The 21,205-nt window shown below is 38.4% G+C and overlaps 1 protein-coding gene across 2 annotated transcripts in view; it reads right to left on the bottom strand.

Moving 5' to 3' along the window:
* Nucleotides 1-11,932: 11,932 nt before the first annotated feature.
* The window catches only part of LOC126175725 (retinol dehydrogenase 14-like), a 72,280-nt gene continuing 63,007 nt past the window's right edge, over nucleotides 11,933-21,205 (bottom strand). For both annotated transcript variants that reach the window (XM_049922661.1, XM_049922663.1), the window contains 4 exons: nucleotides 13,456-13,638; nucleotides 13,250-13,359; nucleotides 13,077-13,166; nucleotides 11,933-12,295 (listed from right to left, as the gene is read on the bottom strand). In XM_049922661.1, the coding sequence (XP_049778618.1) occupies nucleotides 12,191-12,295; nucleotides 13,077-13,166; nucleotides 13,250-13,359; nucleotides 13,456-13,638 (488 nt within the window). In that variant the 3' untranslated portion in view covers nucleotides 11,933-12,190. The remainder of the gene's footprint in view (nucleotides 12,296-13,076; nucleotides 13,167-13,249; nucleotides 13,360-13,455; nucleotides 13,639-21,205) is intronic.

Consider the following 21,205-nt stretch of genomic DNA (forward strand, 5'->3'; position numbering starts at 1 on the left):
GAGTATGGAATGGGAGTAAGGAATGAAAGAGGAATTGGCCTGATAGAATTTTGCACAGAACATAACTTAATCATAGCTAACACTTGGTTTAAGAATCATGAGAGGAGGTTGTTTACATGAAACAGGCTCGAGACACTGTAAGGTTTCAGATAAATTATATAAAGGTAAGACAGAGATTTAGAAACCAGATTTTAAATTGTAAGACATTTCCAGAGGTAGATGTGGACTCTGACCACTATTTATTGGTTATAAACTGTAGACTAAAACTGAAGAAACTGCAAAAAGGTGGGAATTTAAGGAGATGGGACATGGATAAATGAAAATACCAGAGGTTGTAGAGAGTTTCAGAGAGAGCATTAGGGACCAATTGTCAAGAATGGGGAAAGAAATACAGTAGAAGAAGAATGAGTAGCTTAGAGAGATAAAATAGTGAAGGCAGCAAAGGATAAAGTAAGTAAAAAGACGGGGGCTAGTAGAAATGCTTGAGTAACAGAAGAGATAATGAATTCAATTGATGAAAGAGAAAATTAAAAATGCAGCAAATGAAGCAGGCAAAAATCACTCAAAATGAGATTGACAGGAAGTGCAAAAAGGCTAAGCAGGGATGGCAGAGGACAAAGGTAAGGATATTGAGGCATATATCACTAAGGGTAAGATAGTTACTGCCTACACGAAAATTAAAGAGACCTTTGGAGAAAAAAGAACTGCCTGTATGAATATCAAGAGCTCAGATGGAAAACCAGTTCTAAGCAAAGAAGGGAAAGCAGAAAGGTGGAAGGAATATATAGAAGGTCTATATAAGGGCAATGTACTTGACGGCAATATTATGGAAATGGATGAGGACGTAGATGAAGATGAAATTGGAGACATGATACTGTGTGAGAATTTGACAGAGCACTGAAAGACGTAAGTCAAAAAAAGGTACCAGGTGCAGACAACATTCCATTAGAACTATTTATAGCCTCGGGAGAGCCATTCATGACAAAACTGTACCATCTGGTGAGCAAGATGTATGAGACAGGTGAAATACCCTCAGACTTCAAGAAGAATATAATAATTCCAATCCCAAAGAAAGTATGTGTTGACAAGTGTGAAAATTACCGAACTATCAGTTTAATAAGTCACAGCTGCAAAATACTAACAAGAATTCTTTACAGATGAATGGAAAAACTGGTAGAAGCTGACCTCAGGGATGATCAGTTTGAATTCCGTAGAAATGTTGGAACACGTGAGGCTATACTGACCCTACGACTTATCTTAGAAGATCGATTAAGGAAAGGCAAACCTACGTTTCTAGCATTTGTGGACTTAGAGGAAGCTTTTGACAATGTTTACTGGAATACTCCCTTTCATATTCTGAAGGTGGCAGGGGTCAAATACAGGGAGTGAAAGGCTATTTACAATTTGTACAGAAACCAAAGGGCAGTTATAAGAGTCAAGGGGCACAAAAGGGAAGCAGTGGTTGAGAATGAAGTGACACAGGGTTGTAGCCTATCCTCGATGTTATTCAATCAGTATATTGAGCAAGCAGTAAAGGAAACAAAAGAAAAAATGTGGAGTAGGAATTAAAATCCATGGAGAAGAAATAAAAACTATGAGGTTTGCCGATGAGATTGTAATTCTGTCAGAGACGGCAAAGGACTTGGACAGTGTCTTGAAAGGAGGATATAAGATGAACATCAACAGAAGCAAGACGAGGATAATGGAATGCAGTTGAATTAAATCAGGTGATGCTGAGGGAATTAGATTAGGAAATAAGACACTTAAAAGTCGTAGACGAGTTTTGTTATTTGGGGAGCAAAATAACAGCTGTGGTCGAAGTAGAGAGGATATAAAATGTAGACTGTCTACGGCAAGAAAAGCATTTCTGTAGAAGAGAAATTTGTTAACATTGAGCATAGATTTAAGTGTCAGGAAGTCTTTTCTGAAAGTATTTGTATGAAGTGTAGCCATGTATGGAAGTAAAACATGGATGATAACTAGTTTCGACAAGGAGGGAATGGAAGCTTTCGAAATGTGGCGCTACAGAAGAATGCTGAAGAGTAGTTGGGTAGACCATGTAACTAATGAGGAGGTACTGAACAGAACTGGGGAGAAGAGAAATTTGTGGCACAAATTGACTAGAAGAAGGGATTGATTGGCAGGACATGTTCTGAGGCATCAAGGCATTTCCAATTTAGTATTGCAGGGAAGTGGAGGGTAAAAATCATAGAGGGAGAGCAATAGATGAATACGTGGTCATCAGTGCCCATAAAAAGTCCCAGTGTTTACACAGTCCAATTTTTACACAATAAAATCTAGCCACTGTCAAGAATGATGAAGATGATGATGATGAAATGATGAGGACAACACAAACACTCAGTCCTCAGGCAGAGAAAATCCCCAACCCGGCCGGGAAATGAATACCATAAGCAGATTCAGAAGGATATAGGTTGCAATAGTTATTCAGAAATGAAGAGGCTTGCACAGGATAGAGCAGCATGGAGAGCTGCATCAAACCAGTCTCTGGACTGACGACCACAACATCATCATCAACAACAACAACAACATAGACCTAAAGATATCTTGGGAGATAACAGGTCTCAGTTTGTGTCTAAGGTATGGAAAAGTGGGATGATAGAATTTGGGATTGAACTGAAGCATATAGCAGCTTACCAGTCAGTATTTGGGCAGAAAGTTACATGAGGGTGTTGGGGAGATTCATTAGGATGTATTGTAACCGACATCATAGTTCCTGGGCGGTTTATGTAGAGGATTTTGAAAGTATAATGAACTGTTTCAACCTTGAGAGTACTTGGTTCATTCCTGGTGAAATTATAACTGGTCTAAGAACAAAGAACATCACTGAAGGACATCAAGGAGAAGAGGAAATTGGCAGAGCAGTGTGTGGAAAAAAACAAACACTGGCCAGGAAAAAAAGATATGATATTAAAGTTCGAGATGCTAAGATCAAAACTGGTATAGACCCATGAGAAATCTAAGCAGACAAAATCAGAAATTTCCAAGTTCATTCATGTATGCCATGGATCATAAGTAGTAACTGACTTACCCCAGACTAATGTTCACTGTTTAATTTTTCCTTAATCTAAGGAAAAACTGTGTTTAAGAAACATTATGGATATAAAATTAAGTAAACAGAGGGTTGACTGAGGTAACTGACCTCAGAAGGCTTCATAGTCTTTGTGAATCAAGTGCTTGGCTCTGACAGGAGACCTCATGGCAATTGGATTTTTGTAACTTTTTATATTTATGGACACGAAGTCCAGAACTCAAATATTAAAATTGCAACCCTGAAAAATTCTTGAGAAAATCGATTTTGAAGTTTTGCGAGTACTGTTAATACCATAAAGTCAGATAGTTTTTTTGATTGACCATTTGGCTCTTTCATAGAATCCTCATCTGCCAGTTGGGTAGCCTGGATTTGATGGTACTTTTTTAAACAAAGGTGTATGCATGTCTGAAGCATATTGCATAGTACTATACAGATGCTGTAGAATACAGGCATTGCATAATTTTAACAATCTGATTGACATGTGGTCTCCATGTAAGTCATATAGTATTGCTATCCATTTTTTAGTGCTGCATTATTTTTCAGCTGAACTATTTATATGTAAAAATATATTTTGCTGTCATTGCTATCCTTTGTGTAAATAATTCTTATTGTTGAAGTAATGTGTGATTATATTGACAAATGGATTTTTCCAGCGTGTTTCTACCAGTATATAATGGAGGTTGTTTATGTCTTTGATTTGCAGCAAGATGCAGATATGACCATAAACTGCAGTATATGTTATGATTTTAATTTTATTCATCGTTTTATTTTACAATGTCAGCTTATTTTTGCATATACACTTCAGAATACCCATTGCACTTACACATGAAACATTTACTTAGTTTGTCAATTAATGGTTTACAAGTGGAGTCAGTTATTTGGGAATGAGGTCATTGATTTAGAAACATGGCTAATGAGATAGCATTATTTTTTCCAGTATTTGTTAAATGCCAGATATAATCAGTCAGTCAGGTGATATAAATTATTCATTGTACATAAATTAGTTGTGTCCTTTATTTAATTACTAAATTTACTATCATTACTTAGAAATGATTAAGTGGAGGAGGTGACAATGGGATGAACAGATTAATTTTGGAGTGGAACAGTCTTACTTGTTGTGGAGTACATTGTGGAGTAAATACACTTTATATTGTCAGTATGGGATTATGGTAAGACTGTCTCAGTGTCAATGTGCTTTACTGTAAGAAACTAACTGTGCGAAGGGGCATTAAATTTTATAACAATTTCATGACCTTTTAAAATGATTAATTTCTTTGTATGCCTAATAATAAGTAAGGGCTTAATGTTGGGATGATGATTGTAATGGCTAAAAAAATATTTGTCATGTATTATTGTTTTTTCTGACATGTTCTACATCCTGGATGACCTCCTCACTACGGATAAATTGGAATGAAAGTAAATTTAATCTAAAGTAGAATATTTAGGGTGCTAAAAATATAACAGACAAAATTTATATGATACTGTAGTTGTAGGTTTTGTGTTAGCAAGGACTGATAGTAATTTGTTACAGATAAAATAATGTGTTTTTTTGCTATCTTTGACATATAAATAACAATGTTCAGTGAAGGTCAAAGCAGCAAAACATTCTACATTTGGCTTATGTTACGTGTTTTTGGTCATGTCTGCAAAGCATGCCACCAACTTGGTCATCTTTCATAACTTCAACTTTCAACTCAAAAGTGAACCAACAATATAAACACTTCGAACATTACTTTTTCATAACCTGCACACTCTTACTGTAGTTAAGTGCATTAGCACCTCTTTTAAAAAACTATGCAATCTCACTTCATCCAAACCATTTAGTGGACAAACTAGGGGGGAAACAAAGTCATGCACTTCACTTCTTACCTTCACCTATCATTCTAATAGATGATGATTTGCACTAAAGTGCAGTGACAGCATTCAGCACTAGGCCAGGACCAATACTGACTCACCTTGTGGGAAGTCCTCGTGAAAAAACAGTACTTATCACTATAAACGGTCACCATATCATTAAGGGATGAATGTGGTTAATGTTTGTTATTCCAAAATTTAAGTTACTTCATATTCAAGTCTGAAGTTAACACTAGTCTTTTGGCATGGGTTACAGTAACATTTGAACTTTGAGAGATGGAATTTAAACAAATGAAACTCAAGCAACAATGAAATCCATCAAAGCTGTTATACTCCTTTTCTTACATTAATACACAACACCACCTTTGCTTTCAGTGGTGCACTTTTCAATCAAAAATTATTAACTTTAAGGTGTGATTTAAGCAAAGAGAAATATGTGCTGGAAATGAAATGGTTACATTCATTATAGTAGTTCACTGTCATGGTAGTAACTCAAAATAACATTTGACACAGTTTGAATTAATATGAGCATGAGTTTCCTACACAATAATAAAGAACAAAATGTCTGTAGCTTGCTTTGTCAAGTGCAGTGCAGGTGAGGACATGGTACTAAGATACTCCTGCATATTCTACATATCTTTAAACTGGATGGACTGAAGAACCCTAATGTCTACCCTCAAGCAGCATACTTGAAGTAACACAATATAGTACTTGCAATACCTAATAATGCCTTGGAAAATACTGCATCCACAGCAATGATATAATACAGATGACTTTCATTTGCAGAAGTGGCAATTATCACTTGTTGCAATTAGCTGTACCAAAACTAGCAAATACTAAATGTCTTGCAGAGCACAGCACAACATGGCCTCCCACTTTCAGTCATTAGACTACTCACTACTGACCCATCTGTCTGTGGTGTATTTCTTACTAGAGAAAAAGGCATCCCCAAAATGAAAACAACAAGGTACATCAGCCACCATATCTCAACACTTTTCACTGGGTCAACCTACCGAACATTTTCCCTTGTAAAAAAGGTGTTCACAGAATGGAAACACACGGGGGAAGGCCTGGCTGTCCTCAGGCACAATGGATGCCACGGTTCTTTTGCAAAATACTATCCATTGTGTAATAATAATTTGTAATACCCTTAACATGAGCTCTGACCTTATGTATTTCGTGTTTATTTGTATAGATAGATAAATACAGTGTGTCAAATAATAGTTCCACAACTACATCTCTCTCTATATGAGCATCATTGGGTATTTCTAAATCAACAAATCATGTTTTTTATAATAAATGCAGAACAATGTGAAGAAACACTGTTCTGTTACAAGGACATAAGCAAGAGACACACTCCAACATGAGTCCAAGGGTACTGTTGTTTTGTGTTGCACATCAGCAAGTAACAAATGATCCAAAAAATTGTGATATGAAAACATAAAGGGTACCTTAATTAACATTACAGCAGAGTGACTGAGTTGGCTACTCTGAGATGCGACAAAAAGATCATAGCGAGAGTCTGATGGTGAACACAAGCAAATGGAATAATCTAAAATTTATTTTCTGTTTCAGGAACTTATAAACATAATTTTGTAGGAAAAACCACACATAAAATTTAAAAAAATATATGAGTACTAGGAGCCAGTGGCTGCTTCTGCTGGTGGAAGGGCTTAAGAAGAGTTACAGAAAAGTTTCCCAGAGTTCCTGGTCAGGGGAGACTTACTTGACTGACTGTTGGGGACTGCAGAGACAAGATTTGAAAACCTGAGAACTTAAAGGTTGACGATAGGATAATAAGCAAGGTAAAAATTACTTACAAAACATATTGAAGAGTTAATAAGAGCAGAAAGCAACTGGTTTATATGTTGTGGAGGTGGGGGACGATGAAATATAAACAAGTCAGAAAATAAAAGGTGTAGGAAACTAAAAGGGAGTGAAGAAAGAAATAGTTATTGAGAAGGAATGCTGACACAAAACAAATTATGAAACTTCCTGGCGGATTAAAACTGTGTGCTGGACCGATACTTGAACTCGGGACCTGTGCTTGGGTAGCTCAGATGGTAGGGCACTTGCCTGCAAAAGGCAGAGGTCCCGAGTTCGAGTCTCGGTCCAGAACACAGTTTTAATCTGCCAGGAAGTTTCATATCAGTGCACACTCTCCTGCAGAGTGAAAATCTCATTCTGGAAACAAATTATGCTCTGGGGTTCTGGGCAACTTTTCTGAACTCTCTCCATTTTATAAACCTTGGAAGTCCTTTTCATTCATGCCCCTTCCTTCCCCTTCAACCTTTCTGCCAGAAGAAGGAGCCATGGATCCAAAAGCTTGCACATTTCTTTAATCTTTGTATGTTTTCTCTCCTGCTGCTGCTTGGTGAGTAGATTTTTAATCTATCCAATTATATCATATTTTCAAAAATGTATCATTTTGTTGCTATATTAAAAACAGTTTTGAGTATTAATAGGATTATTCTCAAAAAAGGGTCAGATGTGAAGGAGCTTCAATAAACATTATTTTTAGCAGCCCTTAATGGGGAGGCTGACACACAACAATGCTTTTTATTAACATTTTTCAAAATGTACTTAATTCAGTTCGAATCTGATCTGAGGTTAATATTTAAGTGGATTTCCACTGGTGCTTGGCAGAAGATGATAACAATATTAAATAGGGAACACTTCCATGTGTTTTGCCAAATTTTACCATTTTGTCATTTGGTAATACAATAACTCATTTTGTTTGTAATACATGAATCGCATAGATACATTAGTTTTCATCTGTAGTAATAGCAATAGATTTCAGTAGTACTGTGAAATGACAGTCAAATAGTAACATACTTTGATATGATGATAACAAAATATTACTATTGTTATTATTATTATTATTATTATTGTTTCAAATATGAAGACTTACAGATGTTTATTCTCTCTCTCTCTCTCTCTCTCTCTCTCTCTCACTCACTCACTCCTCCCTCACTCTTTTTTTTAATAAATAAAAAAAGTAACAAGTATGGGATTTTTCCCTAACTTTTGATGTTATAACATATATGTAATGTTGTGTTGCGGTTTTCAGTCCAAAGACTGGGTTGATTCAGCTCTCCATGCTACTCTATCCCGTGCAAGCCTCTTCATCTCCAAATAACAACTGCAACCTACATCTTTCTGAATGTGTTTCCTGTATTCATCTCTTGATCACCCTCCACACATCTCTGTAATACAAAATTGGTGATTCCTTGATGTCTCAGAATGTGTCCTATCAACTGGCCCTTCTTTTGGGCAACTGTGCCACAAATTCAGTACCTCTTCATTAGTTACATGATCGACACATGTAATCTTCACCATTCTTCTGTAGCATCACATTTTGAAAGCTTCTATTCTCTTTTTGTCTAAACTGTTTATCATCTGGGTTTCGCTTCCATACATGACTAAACTGAGACAAATGCCTTCAGGAAAGACTTCCTAACACTGAAATCTATACTCAATGTTAACAAATCTCTCTTCTTTTCTTGCCATTGCCTGTCTACATTTTATATCCCAAATAGTAAAACTCATCTGCTACTTGAAGTGTCTTGTTTTGTAATCTTATTCCCTTAACATCACCTGATTTATGTTACAACATTCCATTATCCTCATATTGCTTTTGTTGATGTTGATCCTGTATCGTCCTTTCAAGACACTGTCCATTCTGTTCAACTGCTCTTCCTTGCCCTTCGCTGTCTCTGACTGAATTATAATGTCATCAGCTGACCTTGAAGTTTTCATTTCTTCTCCCTGAACTTTAATGTCTACTCCAAATTTTTCTTTGGTTTCCTTTACTGTTTATTCAATGTAAAGATTGAATAACATTGGGAATAGGCTAAAACTGTGTCTCACTCCCTTCTCAACTATTGCTTCCCTTTCATTACCCTCGATTCTTATAACTGATGTCTGGTTTCTGTACAAGTTGTAAATAGCCTTTGCTTCCTGTATTTTACCCCTGCTACCTTCAGAATTCCAAAGACAGCATTCCATCAACACTGTCAAAAGCTTCTTCCGAGTCAACAAATGCTGTAAACATAGGTTTGTCTTTCCTTAATCTACTGGGTGCGGCAGCGTTCATAGTAGGATATTAAAAACACACCATCAGGCAGTAACTGTAATTTATTTATTACCTCTAATGTCAATTAATAGTTAAAGGTATGTCATTTACTAATGTGTAAGTCATTGTCCATTGTGTGGATTACTTTTTGAATATGACTCCTGTCAAATGATGCCCCCTCTGCACAAAACATTCACTTTGGCGGCATTGGAAGCTTTCCATAACTCAGCATAACATATTCCCTGGGACATAGCCGACGGCAGTTCTGATACGATCCTTCAACTCAGGAATGGTGGCACAATGTGTTTGGAACAGTTCTTGCTTCAGGTAGCCCCAACAGAAGATGTCTTCACATGAAAGGTCAGGTGAGCGAGGTGGCCAGGAAATGTCACCAAAATGGGAAATTAATCTACCGGGAAATGTCTGTCGCAAGAAATACATGCAAATTCTGGCCACACACCATTCATTCACACAAGTACACATCAAGCACACATGAGAGCCAACTCCAGCAGCTTGGGCCAGAAACACTCTGGTTTGAGCTGCTAGAGCTGGTGGTCATGTGTGTATGAGGTGATGAGGTGTGCTTTTGCGAATGAATTGTGTTTGTTTCTCTTTCTTTTTCTGATGAAGACTGTGGGAAAAAGTCTTATGTGTAAGTTCTTTTAATTGTGCCTGTCTGCAACTTAATTGTTGTCTTTGCGGTAAGTAGCAATCTGTATTTTCCTACATTGCTAATTATCACAATTCACATTTTTGGTGTCATCTAGGCTCCAACCCACATGCTGTGCATGAGTCTCCACATAAGCAATGTTTCTCATTGAATGTGTGGTTAGAGTTACTAGGTGATCATCTTATTGGACTCTACATATTAACAAGCAAACTCAATGGACTGAATTACCTTCAGTTACTGTGGCACTGTCTCTTAGAGATGATGGAGCACTGGCACATTTTGCTGCTATGATGAGATTACATCTAACACACCGATATGATCAAAGATGGACTGGGTGACGTGATCTATACCCTGGCCTCCAAAATCACCTGATCTCAAACCCCATGGATTCCTGTGTTTAGGGCCAACTTAAAGGTGTGGTATACACGACTTTGGTTAACATGGTGGAAAAATTGGAGCAAAGACTTGTCAATGCTTGTCAAGAATTTTGAAATGATGCAGGCATGTTTGAAAGGATTTGAAAGTCACTGTGGTGATAAGTACAGGCCTGCATCCACATAGAAGGATGACAGTTTGAACACCTCCTTTAACTATGTTTACAGTTATGTAACCAAGGTCATGTTCATTTAGAACACCTGCACTTCTACCAACATATCTCTAATACTTTTCTTAATGTTGGGCAGTATTGTTAACTTTTCCTAATTGGGATGACATTTATGCAGAATCAAGTCAGTGGTGGTTGGTAACCACAAAGTTGCTGTTATTGGGCAAATGGTTCATTTGAGAACATATGTTTACTGAGAATTTTTTGCTTCTAGTATTGTGTACTTTCAACTGTGTGCATTTACACTGTTAATTATGATACACCCTGTATATCTAGACACAGCAGTCTGCAGAAGGGAAGTGTGGATCATGAGGAAAGTGGAAAAGAAGAAACAACCAACAGTGTTACAAGGAAAATATTTTTAAAAAATAAGTGTCCTGCTAAGGAACAACATAAACAACTACTTGAGCAAACTGGTAATGAAAGAAGTCAATGCAAACCCTTCACAGAAAAAGGGATGATTAGTGGGACATTTGTTAAAGGCATCTGGGAATATTTAACTTCGTATTGGAATGAGCAGTAAAATGACAAAGGCAGGCTTTTGGAAACAGATTACTGAATTCCCTCAATGCTGTAAACAGATTAGCAAAAGACAGGAAGAGATGGAGAATGGCATCAGCCAGCTGAGTGACTGATGAATGTGAAGCATGAAGAAAAAGTATGGAAAGGCATTTGAGCATTTGCCTCAGTTTAAGGTTTCAGCGCCCTTACTTTTTGTGTTTTATGATGATCAGTAATTTTTGATGGCATAGTCAGAATTTTATAGGCTCATTGCCATGATCCTGTTAATTTTTCATCCTGTTTCTCAGATTCCAAAATCTCAAAAGGCAGTGGTTATGTGTGTGTGAGTTGTGCTTGTGTGAGTATGTGTCTGTTTTCTACACTAGAAGAAGATCTTGTGGCTGAAAGCTCAGATGTATAGCAGTCTTTTAGTTGTGTCTGTCTACAACTCAATGTTTCCTTTGTATGGTGAGTAGCACACTACCCTTTCCATAATATTAATATAAATTAGGTGTACCTTATCAAGTGATAAACAGTGTGTGTGTGAATTCCTAAGGGACCAAACTGTGCGGTCATCGGTCCCTAACCTTACACACTACTTAAACTAATTGAAGCTAAGAACAACACACACACACATGCCCGAGGGATGACTCGAACCTCCGGTGCAGCCACTCTGTGCGGCTGATAAATAGTGTGAGCATTTGGAAAGTATCACAAAACTTCAGTTCAGTTCAAACTTTAATTTTGTTAGCAACTGTTTCTTTTGTTCATAAGGCATGAGTTCTGCAACAATGTTTCATATTTTGATTGCAATATTGTTTTATACAAAAGAAAGTCATCAATAAAAATAGATGTATTTAGCAGAATAAGAGTAAATGTCTGAGAAGTGGGGGATAAACAATAAAAATGTTGTAGATCCTTTTCTGAAAAGAATATTTTGACAACCAACAAAGCAAATGTCACTTACATGTCAAATATATGTATGTGCATGTGTCTCTGTAGCAGAACTTACAAAGCTCTAAACAAAGGTACAGTTACTTGTTATGTCTTGTATCTGTATTCTCTGTTTCCCTTTGTAACCAAAATATGATTTTTCCTTTAACTATACCAATATTTCACTGTAAGTGTTTCTTCTCTAAGGATGTTGGGGCAAAACTGGAAGTTAAACAATTCAGCTGTTCTGACTGACCACTTTTATTTATTCTTAAGTATTTCGTATATGACATCAATAAATGATTTTACGTTTACAGCTGTCTCTAAGTCTCAAACTTTCATTTACTCTTCACAGCAAAGTTCCTATTCTCCTACAAAGATCTGTCACTTATAAGAGAAAATAGTTATTTGAAAGCTAAATAAAACTGTACACATGGTATTATAAAATCACTTACAAAACCCTAAGAAGGTATAAATTTACTTGTTCTTTTGTATATTTTTTCACCAATACTTCTCCTCTGGCTTTAAGCCGACTAGTATTTCACTTTTGATCCATATTTTTCTAGCTAGCTCTTCATCTTGTGCTGAAGAAGATGTCTGTGCCTCCTGTAATGAAGATAAACACATAAGAAATTTAATTGATATTTCCTTTCAAATTTTTTGCACAAAATTTGAGATGCAGTCCTAATATTAATTTGTTAGCTTTGTCAACTGCATCTTGAAGGAGAGCATGTCAAGATACATTACCTTAGAGATGCAGTTATCTGCTCTTGATATCACACTGACAACTAACTATAATTTAACGCAAGTTGTATGTGTTTTGTATAGAGAACATCACCGTACTGTATGTTCTCTTTAAAAGGCTGTTAATTAGTGTTGTTTAAAATTTACAGAATTGCAGTCCATAGAGGAAAAAACTGCTACATTCTAACTAGACTGCCAAGTGTGTAGTGATGGTTATGACAAGATTTTGGGTATATTTTTCTTGTACTATACTGCAATTATTATACGAGTGTACAATTAAATACTGAAGGGCAATGGTTATTATGTACTATATTAATAGAGCCTTATTTCCCATAAAATGAAGAGTTTTTTTAATCAGAATTTGATTTACTGTATGAAACTATCTTCCCAGGCATCCATTATGAACATGGAAATGCATATGCTGTTGCTTCAAATTAAGCTTTTTTTTCTTAATTTTGTTACATTAGTCCTTTCAACATTTGGTATTTTGTGTATCTGCATCTGTATCCTACTGCAAAGCAAATTAAATTCTATGACAACAGTCTCTATACTTAACAAAATCTGATAGCTTACAACAAAAATCACAAAATGATTTCAAAAATAAATTTGTACTACCTTAAAGTTTTATTTATCAATACACTACCTTGCAATCTGCAAAATATTTTCCAGTTACACCCTCGACATCTTCAGACACAGCAAGGTAAATACTTGTTTGTGCCCCTTCATATGCTGTCTGTTAACATCAATATAACTGTTAAACACTCACACTGGGCTTAAGTATTTGAATAACAAACACAGTATGTTCAGGAGAATTACCTTTCCAAAATGTCCAAATAGGTAATTTATAGTCAACATAATGAATCTAGGCAATCTTCGAAGAATATCTGTCTTAACTACTCCCGGATGCAAACTGTTCACAGTGACTCCTGAAAACATTTTCTGTGTATGTAATTACAGGAATATGCATTGAGAGATAATGGATAAAGTAAAAACAGCTTCCACAATTCTGCCTCATATCTTACCCGTCCCCTTTAGTCTGCGTGACAGTTCATTGGCAAACAAGATATTGCAAAGCTTACTATTTGCATAAACCCTCACACCATTATCATCTTTTTCATTTATAGTATCTACACTGAGTTTAGCAAATTTGTGTGCTACTGATGATACCACTACAATTCGGCTTGGTGCAGACTTCTTCAGAAGATCTGTGAGAAAAAGAAAATGTACATCAGAAAGCTAACCAATGGATAAAAATGAAGCTATACTTCAATCTTAGCAAAACATTTGCATTTTGTAAGTTACGGAGAGAGCTAAATTATTCAACAAATTTTATGAACAAGGCACAGTCTAGGTGACATATTCATTATTGTAATGATCAATTTTGGCTAAAGTAGTCCATCTTCAGATCTAAAATATGGAGAGTGTGATAGCTGCACCTGGAGTGTGTCATTTTGATGACACATACCAGGTGATGCTGGTGTTGGTTATCATACTGTCTACATTTTAGATCTGAAGATGATCTAATCTAGCGGAAAATGGTCATTGCAATAGTAAATATGTGCTCTGTATCAGAGGTGGTTTAACCGTGTGGCACATGCTACAGATAGGACACTGGAAAAAGTTTTTAGTATTGAGTATTCTCACCTCAATACCAACACATTTTTAATAGAAACTTTTTTACTGGATACTTTTTTACTCATATCAGTACTTTATGGCAGATATTGTACCCATGATTCTATTAATTATTTATTAAATTTTTATTGCTAGCCAAAACTATGGCTGCGTGATTCAGTTCCAAGACTTACAACAACTGAACTCGTGTACACCAAAAGGCCGTCAACTGAAACTATGCATGTGTGAAAAACAGAGCAAGTAAATGAAAACATTTGCAACACTTTGCCTACCTTGACAATATTTCTTTGTTTAAAAGTGCAGGTAAATAATTTAAGTAAGCCTGATGACAGCACTGACACCAGTGTAGCAAAGGCAGTAAAAGATGAGCTAAAAAAGCAAATAGCATGCAGATTTGGACTAACTGAATATAACTGTTAGGCAGTAATATCCTGCTTGCTTGATCCAAGATTCAAAAAAATACATTTTCAGAACCCAGAGGTTGGGCGAGGGTGATATCTATATTACTAAATGGCTAACCTGATTAGTGGGCATGGATCCAGTAACAGGCTGCCTATCTATTGGGTTTCTGGGGCAACAAAACCTACACATTAAGAGGTATAATTTTATGTTAAATGTTTAACACACTAAGACAAGTTCTAAGATTAGAGAGTGTGTAAATGTCTTGCGACACCGTAACTCAAAGAGTGCAAATTATCAAACTATACTCTTCCAGTATTTCAGAATGACAGAACTTAGTGGCTTACAACAACTTCACTGGACCTGTTCACAACACTTTTGCAGTCCGTATCAACATATACCACTGAATGCACCTCCAACATAATGTCCTTGTGTGACACACAGTTCAGAAGATATGATTTCATAAAAATTGAGATGCATGAAAAACTTGCTTTTGCTGAAAATAGAGTGCAAGTTATCCGGACTACAATAATGCAGTGTTTGATAATGAGAGCACTTAGTGACTTCCAAAAAACTTTAAATGCAATTACAAACCTTTTCCTAAACTTTTCTCACTCACATGCTCAATGTCAAAAATTGAACAGATTAACTTACTTGTAAAGTAATCAGAAGTTCAAAGTTGTTTTATGAACGGGAGTTCTACTCTTTACAGAACTGGGGTTTGCTGGGCTACATTAAGGCATTTATCGGCAGCTAATATTGCTGCTACCACTGGCACCAGCAGCAGTGAACCAGATTGTGAGTCTTCTCTTGAAATGGAATGCGACATTTGGAATCATCATAAGTGTTGAGTGCACAGTAAACAAATGAAAAAAGATGGAGTAGTTGCCTATCTGACCAAAAAGATGGAAGGAGCCTATGTTGCACTGTGAGCTAATCCTTTTAGACCAAAGTGCCAACATGGAAGTTTTATTCCCCCAGTTATGCAAGGTAGCCAATGAGTATCTGACAATTCCAATGGAATCAGTGCCCTACAAGTGTTTATTTTCAAAGACAGGCAGCATATTGTCAGACTCATGTAATACATTATTAACAAGACTATTAGATAAAACACTGGTTTTGAGTGACAGCACAAAGGAATAATGGGAAGTTTAATTATGATTTAATGTATTTACTTTTGGGTACTATTCAGCTGTTTTTCTGATAATCTGTTCTGTAATTACATATTTCAAGTTTCAATTTTCTTTTTTAAAAAAAATTGTAATCCGCAATGAAAATAAAAACACTGCTTTATTTAATACTGTGGTGTCACCGCCAGACACCACACTTGCTAGGTGGTAGCTTAAATCGGCCGCGGTCCATTAGTACATGTCGGACCCGCGTGTCGCCGCCATCAGTACTTGCAGACCTAGCGCCACCACATGGCAGGTCTAGAAAGACGGACTAGCACTCGCCCCAGTTGTACGGACGACATTGCTAGCGACTAGACGTACGAAGCCTTCCTCTCATTTGCCGAGAGACAGTTAGAATAGCCTTCAGCTAAGTCCATAGCTACGACCTAGCAAGGCGCAGTTAACCATATCTGGAGAGAGTCTTACTTGTATTCACCATAGAGATGTACCACACAAGAGAATAAAGTTAAGTATATGAGATGCTCCGTTCTTTTCTCTATAGCATTCATCAAGTATCCTGTTCCAGAACTCACGCCAGCCGGCGTGTGTGTACGCGTGCCTATCGGTAACCTCACCCTGTGTCTAGACTGTCTTGTATAGACACAACAAAACATGGGGACGAGGATGGGATTCAAACTGTCGGGACCACTCCGGCCATGTTTCCTGCGCCGCGTCAAAGTTGCGAAACGGCGGTGCAACTGCATGTTGTGGCTGCGGGAGCGGCGAAGCGGCGGCTGCCGCATCGGTTTGAATGGCACGTTGACCCTGGACGAGCTGTCCAAGGGCATCCAATAACGCCTGCGTCTGCTGATTCTGCAAGCGATAAAATTCGGACAGTACATCTGGAGATTGTGGCAAAGCCATGACACAAGTAAATGTAAGCAATTAGAAAGAACAAAACCCTTTTTTAACTCGTCGCCATGGCGTCGCGCCGCCGCAGCAGCCGCCGACGGCGCAGCCCGCAGAGGACGCTTCGCTGCAGCCGCCAACCGCCTCCCTGGGTCACGCGCCGCCGATGGCCTCCCGTGACCAGCTGTCCTCCGCCATGGACCTCTTGCCCGCTCCGGACCACATGGCGTCATCGCGCGTCGGATACCCCGACGCAATGGAGGTCGACCCTTCGGACACCCCTGTCTCATTACGGGCGCATACGCCGCATGTTGACGTGCACCCTGGCGTAGGTTTCCAGGCGTTTCCTAGCTCCCCTCGGACCGAATGGCCGGGTGCGGGTGGCACAGCCTCGCCTGTTGTTAGGCTCCCCACCTCATCGCATACGTCAACGTGGGGCCCTCCCCACGGCGGGCGGAAGCCTTATAACACGACCGTTCGCCGATTTGCGGGGGAGGAATGTGGTGTCACCGCCAGACACCACACTTGCTAGGTGGTAGCTTAAATCGGCCGCGGTCCATTAGTACATGTCGGACCCGCGTGTCGCCGCCATCAGTACTTGCAGACCTAGCGCCACCACATGGCAGGTCTAGAAAGACGGACTAGCACTCGCCCCAGTTGTACGGACGACATTGCTAGCGACTAGACGTACGAAGCCTTCCTCTCATTTGCCGAGAGACAGTTAGAATAGCCTTCAGCTAAGTCCATAGCTACGACCTAGCAAGGCGCAGTTAACCATATCTGGAGAGAGTCTTACTTGTATTCACCATAGAGATGTACCACACAAGAGAATAAAGTTAAGTATATGAGATGCTCCGTTCTTTTCTCTATAGCATTCATCAAGTATCCTGTTCCAGAACTCACGCCAGCCGGCGTGTGTGTACGCGTGCCTATCGGTAACCTCACCCTGTGTCTAGACTGTCTTGTATAGACACAACAAATACCTGTGTCCATCTCCATGGCTGAGTGGACAGCATGACAGACTGCTATGCAGGGGACACTGGTTTGATTCACGGTAAAGCCAGGAATTTGTCCTTGGTGAGCGGACTGGTATGGCGTGCACTCGGCCCTCTGAGACAACTGTGGAGCTACTCTGCCAGTCAGTTGTGGTTTCAGGTCAGGAAACCTGACAACAACCAAGAGAGGTGTGTGCTGATGACATGTCCCACCATACTGAATCTGATGACTCCGTTGGATGACAAGGTGGTCGGTCGCACCCTATTGGCCGGTCTAGGGTCGGAACATGTAACTTTACTTACTTACAAATTACTTTAACATCTTTATTATTTTATTTGAAACTTACTAAAATCAATTTCCTTTCTCTATTTTAGATATATTTCAAAAATAGAGATGGTGAGTTGGAGCAAATAGAGAGTATCTACTCTATTCCTTTTATCAAGGATAAATGTCAATACGTCAAAGTATTGACACTTCTCTTTTGATACTTTTATGAGTATGAAAGTTGAAAACACTAATAACACTGTTCAAGATTATGGATTTCTGATAATCTAGCTCACTTAGTGTTGCTTTTGCAATCCTGCTTATTTTTAAGTTCAGCCTTAGTGTTTTGTTTACAATACTTCAACACACTTCCACAAATTTTTCATGCTTGCCTTAATGTTCAGCTCATTCAGATACACCATTGTGTTCATTCCCCCCTGCTTAATGTTGCAGTGTTAGAATTCCAGATTCCACCACTGAGTCAAGAATTTCCCAACTGATATTCCACGAAATTTTAACGGGTGACACAGAACTGTGTAGTGTATCTCAACATTTTGTTTCCATCCAGAGCTACAAACATTGTAACTGTGTAATACAATGCATATCCATGTGTAATGTGAGCCACAACAATTCATGACACAATCACCATAAACTACTTTCATTCTCTGATGAATCTCCTTTGGGGTGACACCTTCTCCTGTCAAGAATTCAATGACTGCACGTTGCTTAAATTGCATTGACTGACCATCTGCACAGGGTTCCATACTTTACATAGTAACAACACAACTGTTCAATGCTAAGGCTTCCTGTCAACTGGAGCTGTAGAGAAGAGGCTACGGAACAAGCCAGTACCTGCCGCATACCAATGCTGCCAACTGTTGAAGAATTACATTAGGTGGAGGCATTACTTTTCAGTCAATCCTCGTACTTAAAAATCTATGCACCATGAATGCACAATGAAATTTTTGACATATTCACAGAAAACACATTTTACTGATAATTCCTTAACCAATAAGCTGTACTTCATGTGATGAGGCACTGCTTTTGTATTACAGGTATGTATTGTGAACATTCAAACAAGGCTACTCTTGCTCACATTTGAGATGAAAATGCTTGTACAACAGTAACCAAAAAGTTTTAGTTATCACCTCAAGAAAATCAAGCTGTGACCGTGAGACTTGGTGATGGTGTCAGACCTTCTGTATGTATTCACCCTTCAATGCGACACATTTTCCAAATGATGGATGACTTGACAGATACTTTGGTTGTAGAAATCTACTTTTTGGCTGTTCAGGAGGTGCTATACCTTGAGAACTACTCGTCTTCATTCTGGAAATGGCTGCCACATAAATAAGAAGTAAGTGGATGCTATGTTAGAAGAACATGGATGTGAGGTAAAATTTGATAGCTCAATAGCTCAAAGGAGCAGCATGTTTGGCAGAATCCTCTGCAGAATTGAGGTGGAGCATTGTTGTGGAGCAAAACCCCCTTGGAGAGCTTCCCAACATGTTTCATCTTGACAGACTCTCATAGCCCCATTAGGTAGTACGCTCCTGGCACAATTTACCCCTTAAAAGCTTAAGTGTTAGCACCAGCTGGCTGTTGTGGCCAAGCAGTTCTAGGCACTTCAGTTCAGAACCGTGTGACAGCTATGGTCGCAGGTTCAAATCCTGCCTCGGGCATGGATGAGTGTGATGTCCTTAGGTTAGTTAGGTTTAAGTAGTTCTAAGTTCTAGGGGACTGATGACCTGAGATGTTAAGTCCCATAGTGCTCAGAGCCATTTGAACCATTTGTTAGCATGGCAGTCCCAAAAGCAGTCAGCATCACTTTGGTTAATAGCCAGTGGGGTCTTTGGCTATTTGGAGGTGGTGAAACCACATGTTTCCACTGCTTGCTTTGCACCTTTGTCTTGTTATCACAATGATATACACAGTTTAATACCATACCATACCATAACAAATATTCTTGGTACCCAAAAAGAGTGTAGCATATCTCTTCATAAAGAATGCCAGTCAAGAGAATCTTGTTATTGTACTGTTGAAAAAGCAGCAGCTAAAAGTATATCATCATGTTCAATTCCATGAGAATAATTGTGCCCCACAATCATGATGTAATCCAGGATTGAAATAAGGTCAGCATCAGATATAATATAATCTGTCTTTTTTTTAAAATGCAGATCTAGATTTCAGCTGACAGTGCAGCTGTCATCAGTGTGTTATAGGTAGCCGTATAAACTCAACATAATTGTAATAACACATATTCCAATATAACTTAGTCATGTAGAAACATGAGTCTAATATTTGTACATGCATATGTTATAATTGAATATGTGTTGTTATAATTATGTGTCTGGGTGCAAAAACTTGAATATGTTAACTGCACTTCAAGATAAAAGATATGTGTCTGTTTGTCACATTTTCTGCCTTATGCGAGCCTGTAATCAGGGAAAGACTTCTGGGGCACCCATATTTATTTGCAAACCTTTTTATTTTCTTCATTTGGGGGCAAAAATATGCACTGCATACTCTTGCCACAGACCCACATACTCTTACTCAACAGCATGGGGTAAGAGGGCACAAAATTATTTTTTAGGAAAATTTTTATTAATTGTCTAATAATAACTGGATGACAATGAAACTTCTAAATGATATTACCAAGATGTCAAACTAGGTGCAGCATACATAACTGATATAATAGTGCTGCAAGTCTTTTTTTAAATATTTAGTAAAACTACAAAATAATGTGTACCTTTACTCCCTCCTACCCTTCAACCCAGAGCCAAATCTAGTTAGATCAGACAGGCAGACAATGTGGCATAATTTCTCCAGGAAAGAAAAAAACAATACATACGATGTCCATTATAATTATCCGGGCTGTTATGCCGTGGTCGGTTGATGAATTTTGTCTCAATTCCCAATGTTTCGTCTCCGACTGCGGGAGACATCTTCAAGGGGGTCCGTAGGTCGATGGAAGGTCCAACACACCCACTGGCTCGCTACTGACTGCCGCTAAATTCCGTGTATGCGCGCTCCCGCACCGCGGTGTGTCGTCATGTGTTTTGAAAACATCAGTGCAATTGGCCGCTGTCTGTCGCCGTTGATCGCCGTTGCCATCACCCAGTAGTGGATGGGTGGTACACATCATCTTTAACACCGGCATCCATATACCATTTAATTTCACACCCTCCTCCTTTCGGTTGAAATTATTTGGGTGTTTAGTGATTTCGATTGCCTCCCTGTAGAGCCTTTTGTAGTATCCGCTTGTGGCCGCTAGTACTTGCGTCTCCTCGAAACGAATATTGTGGTTCCCTGGCTGGAAAGCATGCTCCGCAACAGCTGATCGTTTCGTCTCTCCTCTTCTACAATTTCCCTTGTGCTCTTCCAAACATTTAGAAACAGTTCTTTTAGTTGTACCCACAAAAACATCACCACAACTGCATGGGATCCTATACACTCCAGC

Source organism: Schistocerca cancellata, chromosome 3, assembly GCF_023864275.1.
Source record: "Schistocerca cancellata isolate TAMUIC-IGC-003103 chromosome 3, iqSchCanc2.1, whole genome shotgun sequence".
NCBI lineage: Eukaryota > Metazoa > Arthropoda > Insecta > Orthoptera > Acrididae > Schistocerca > Schistocerca cancellata.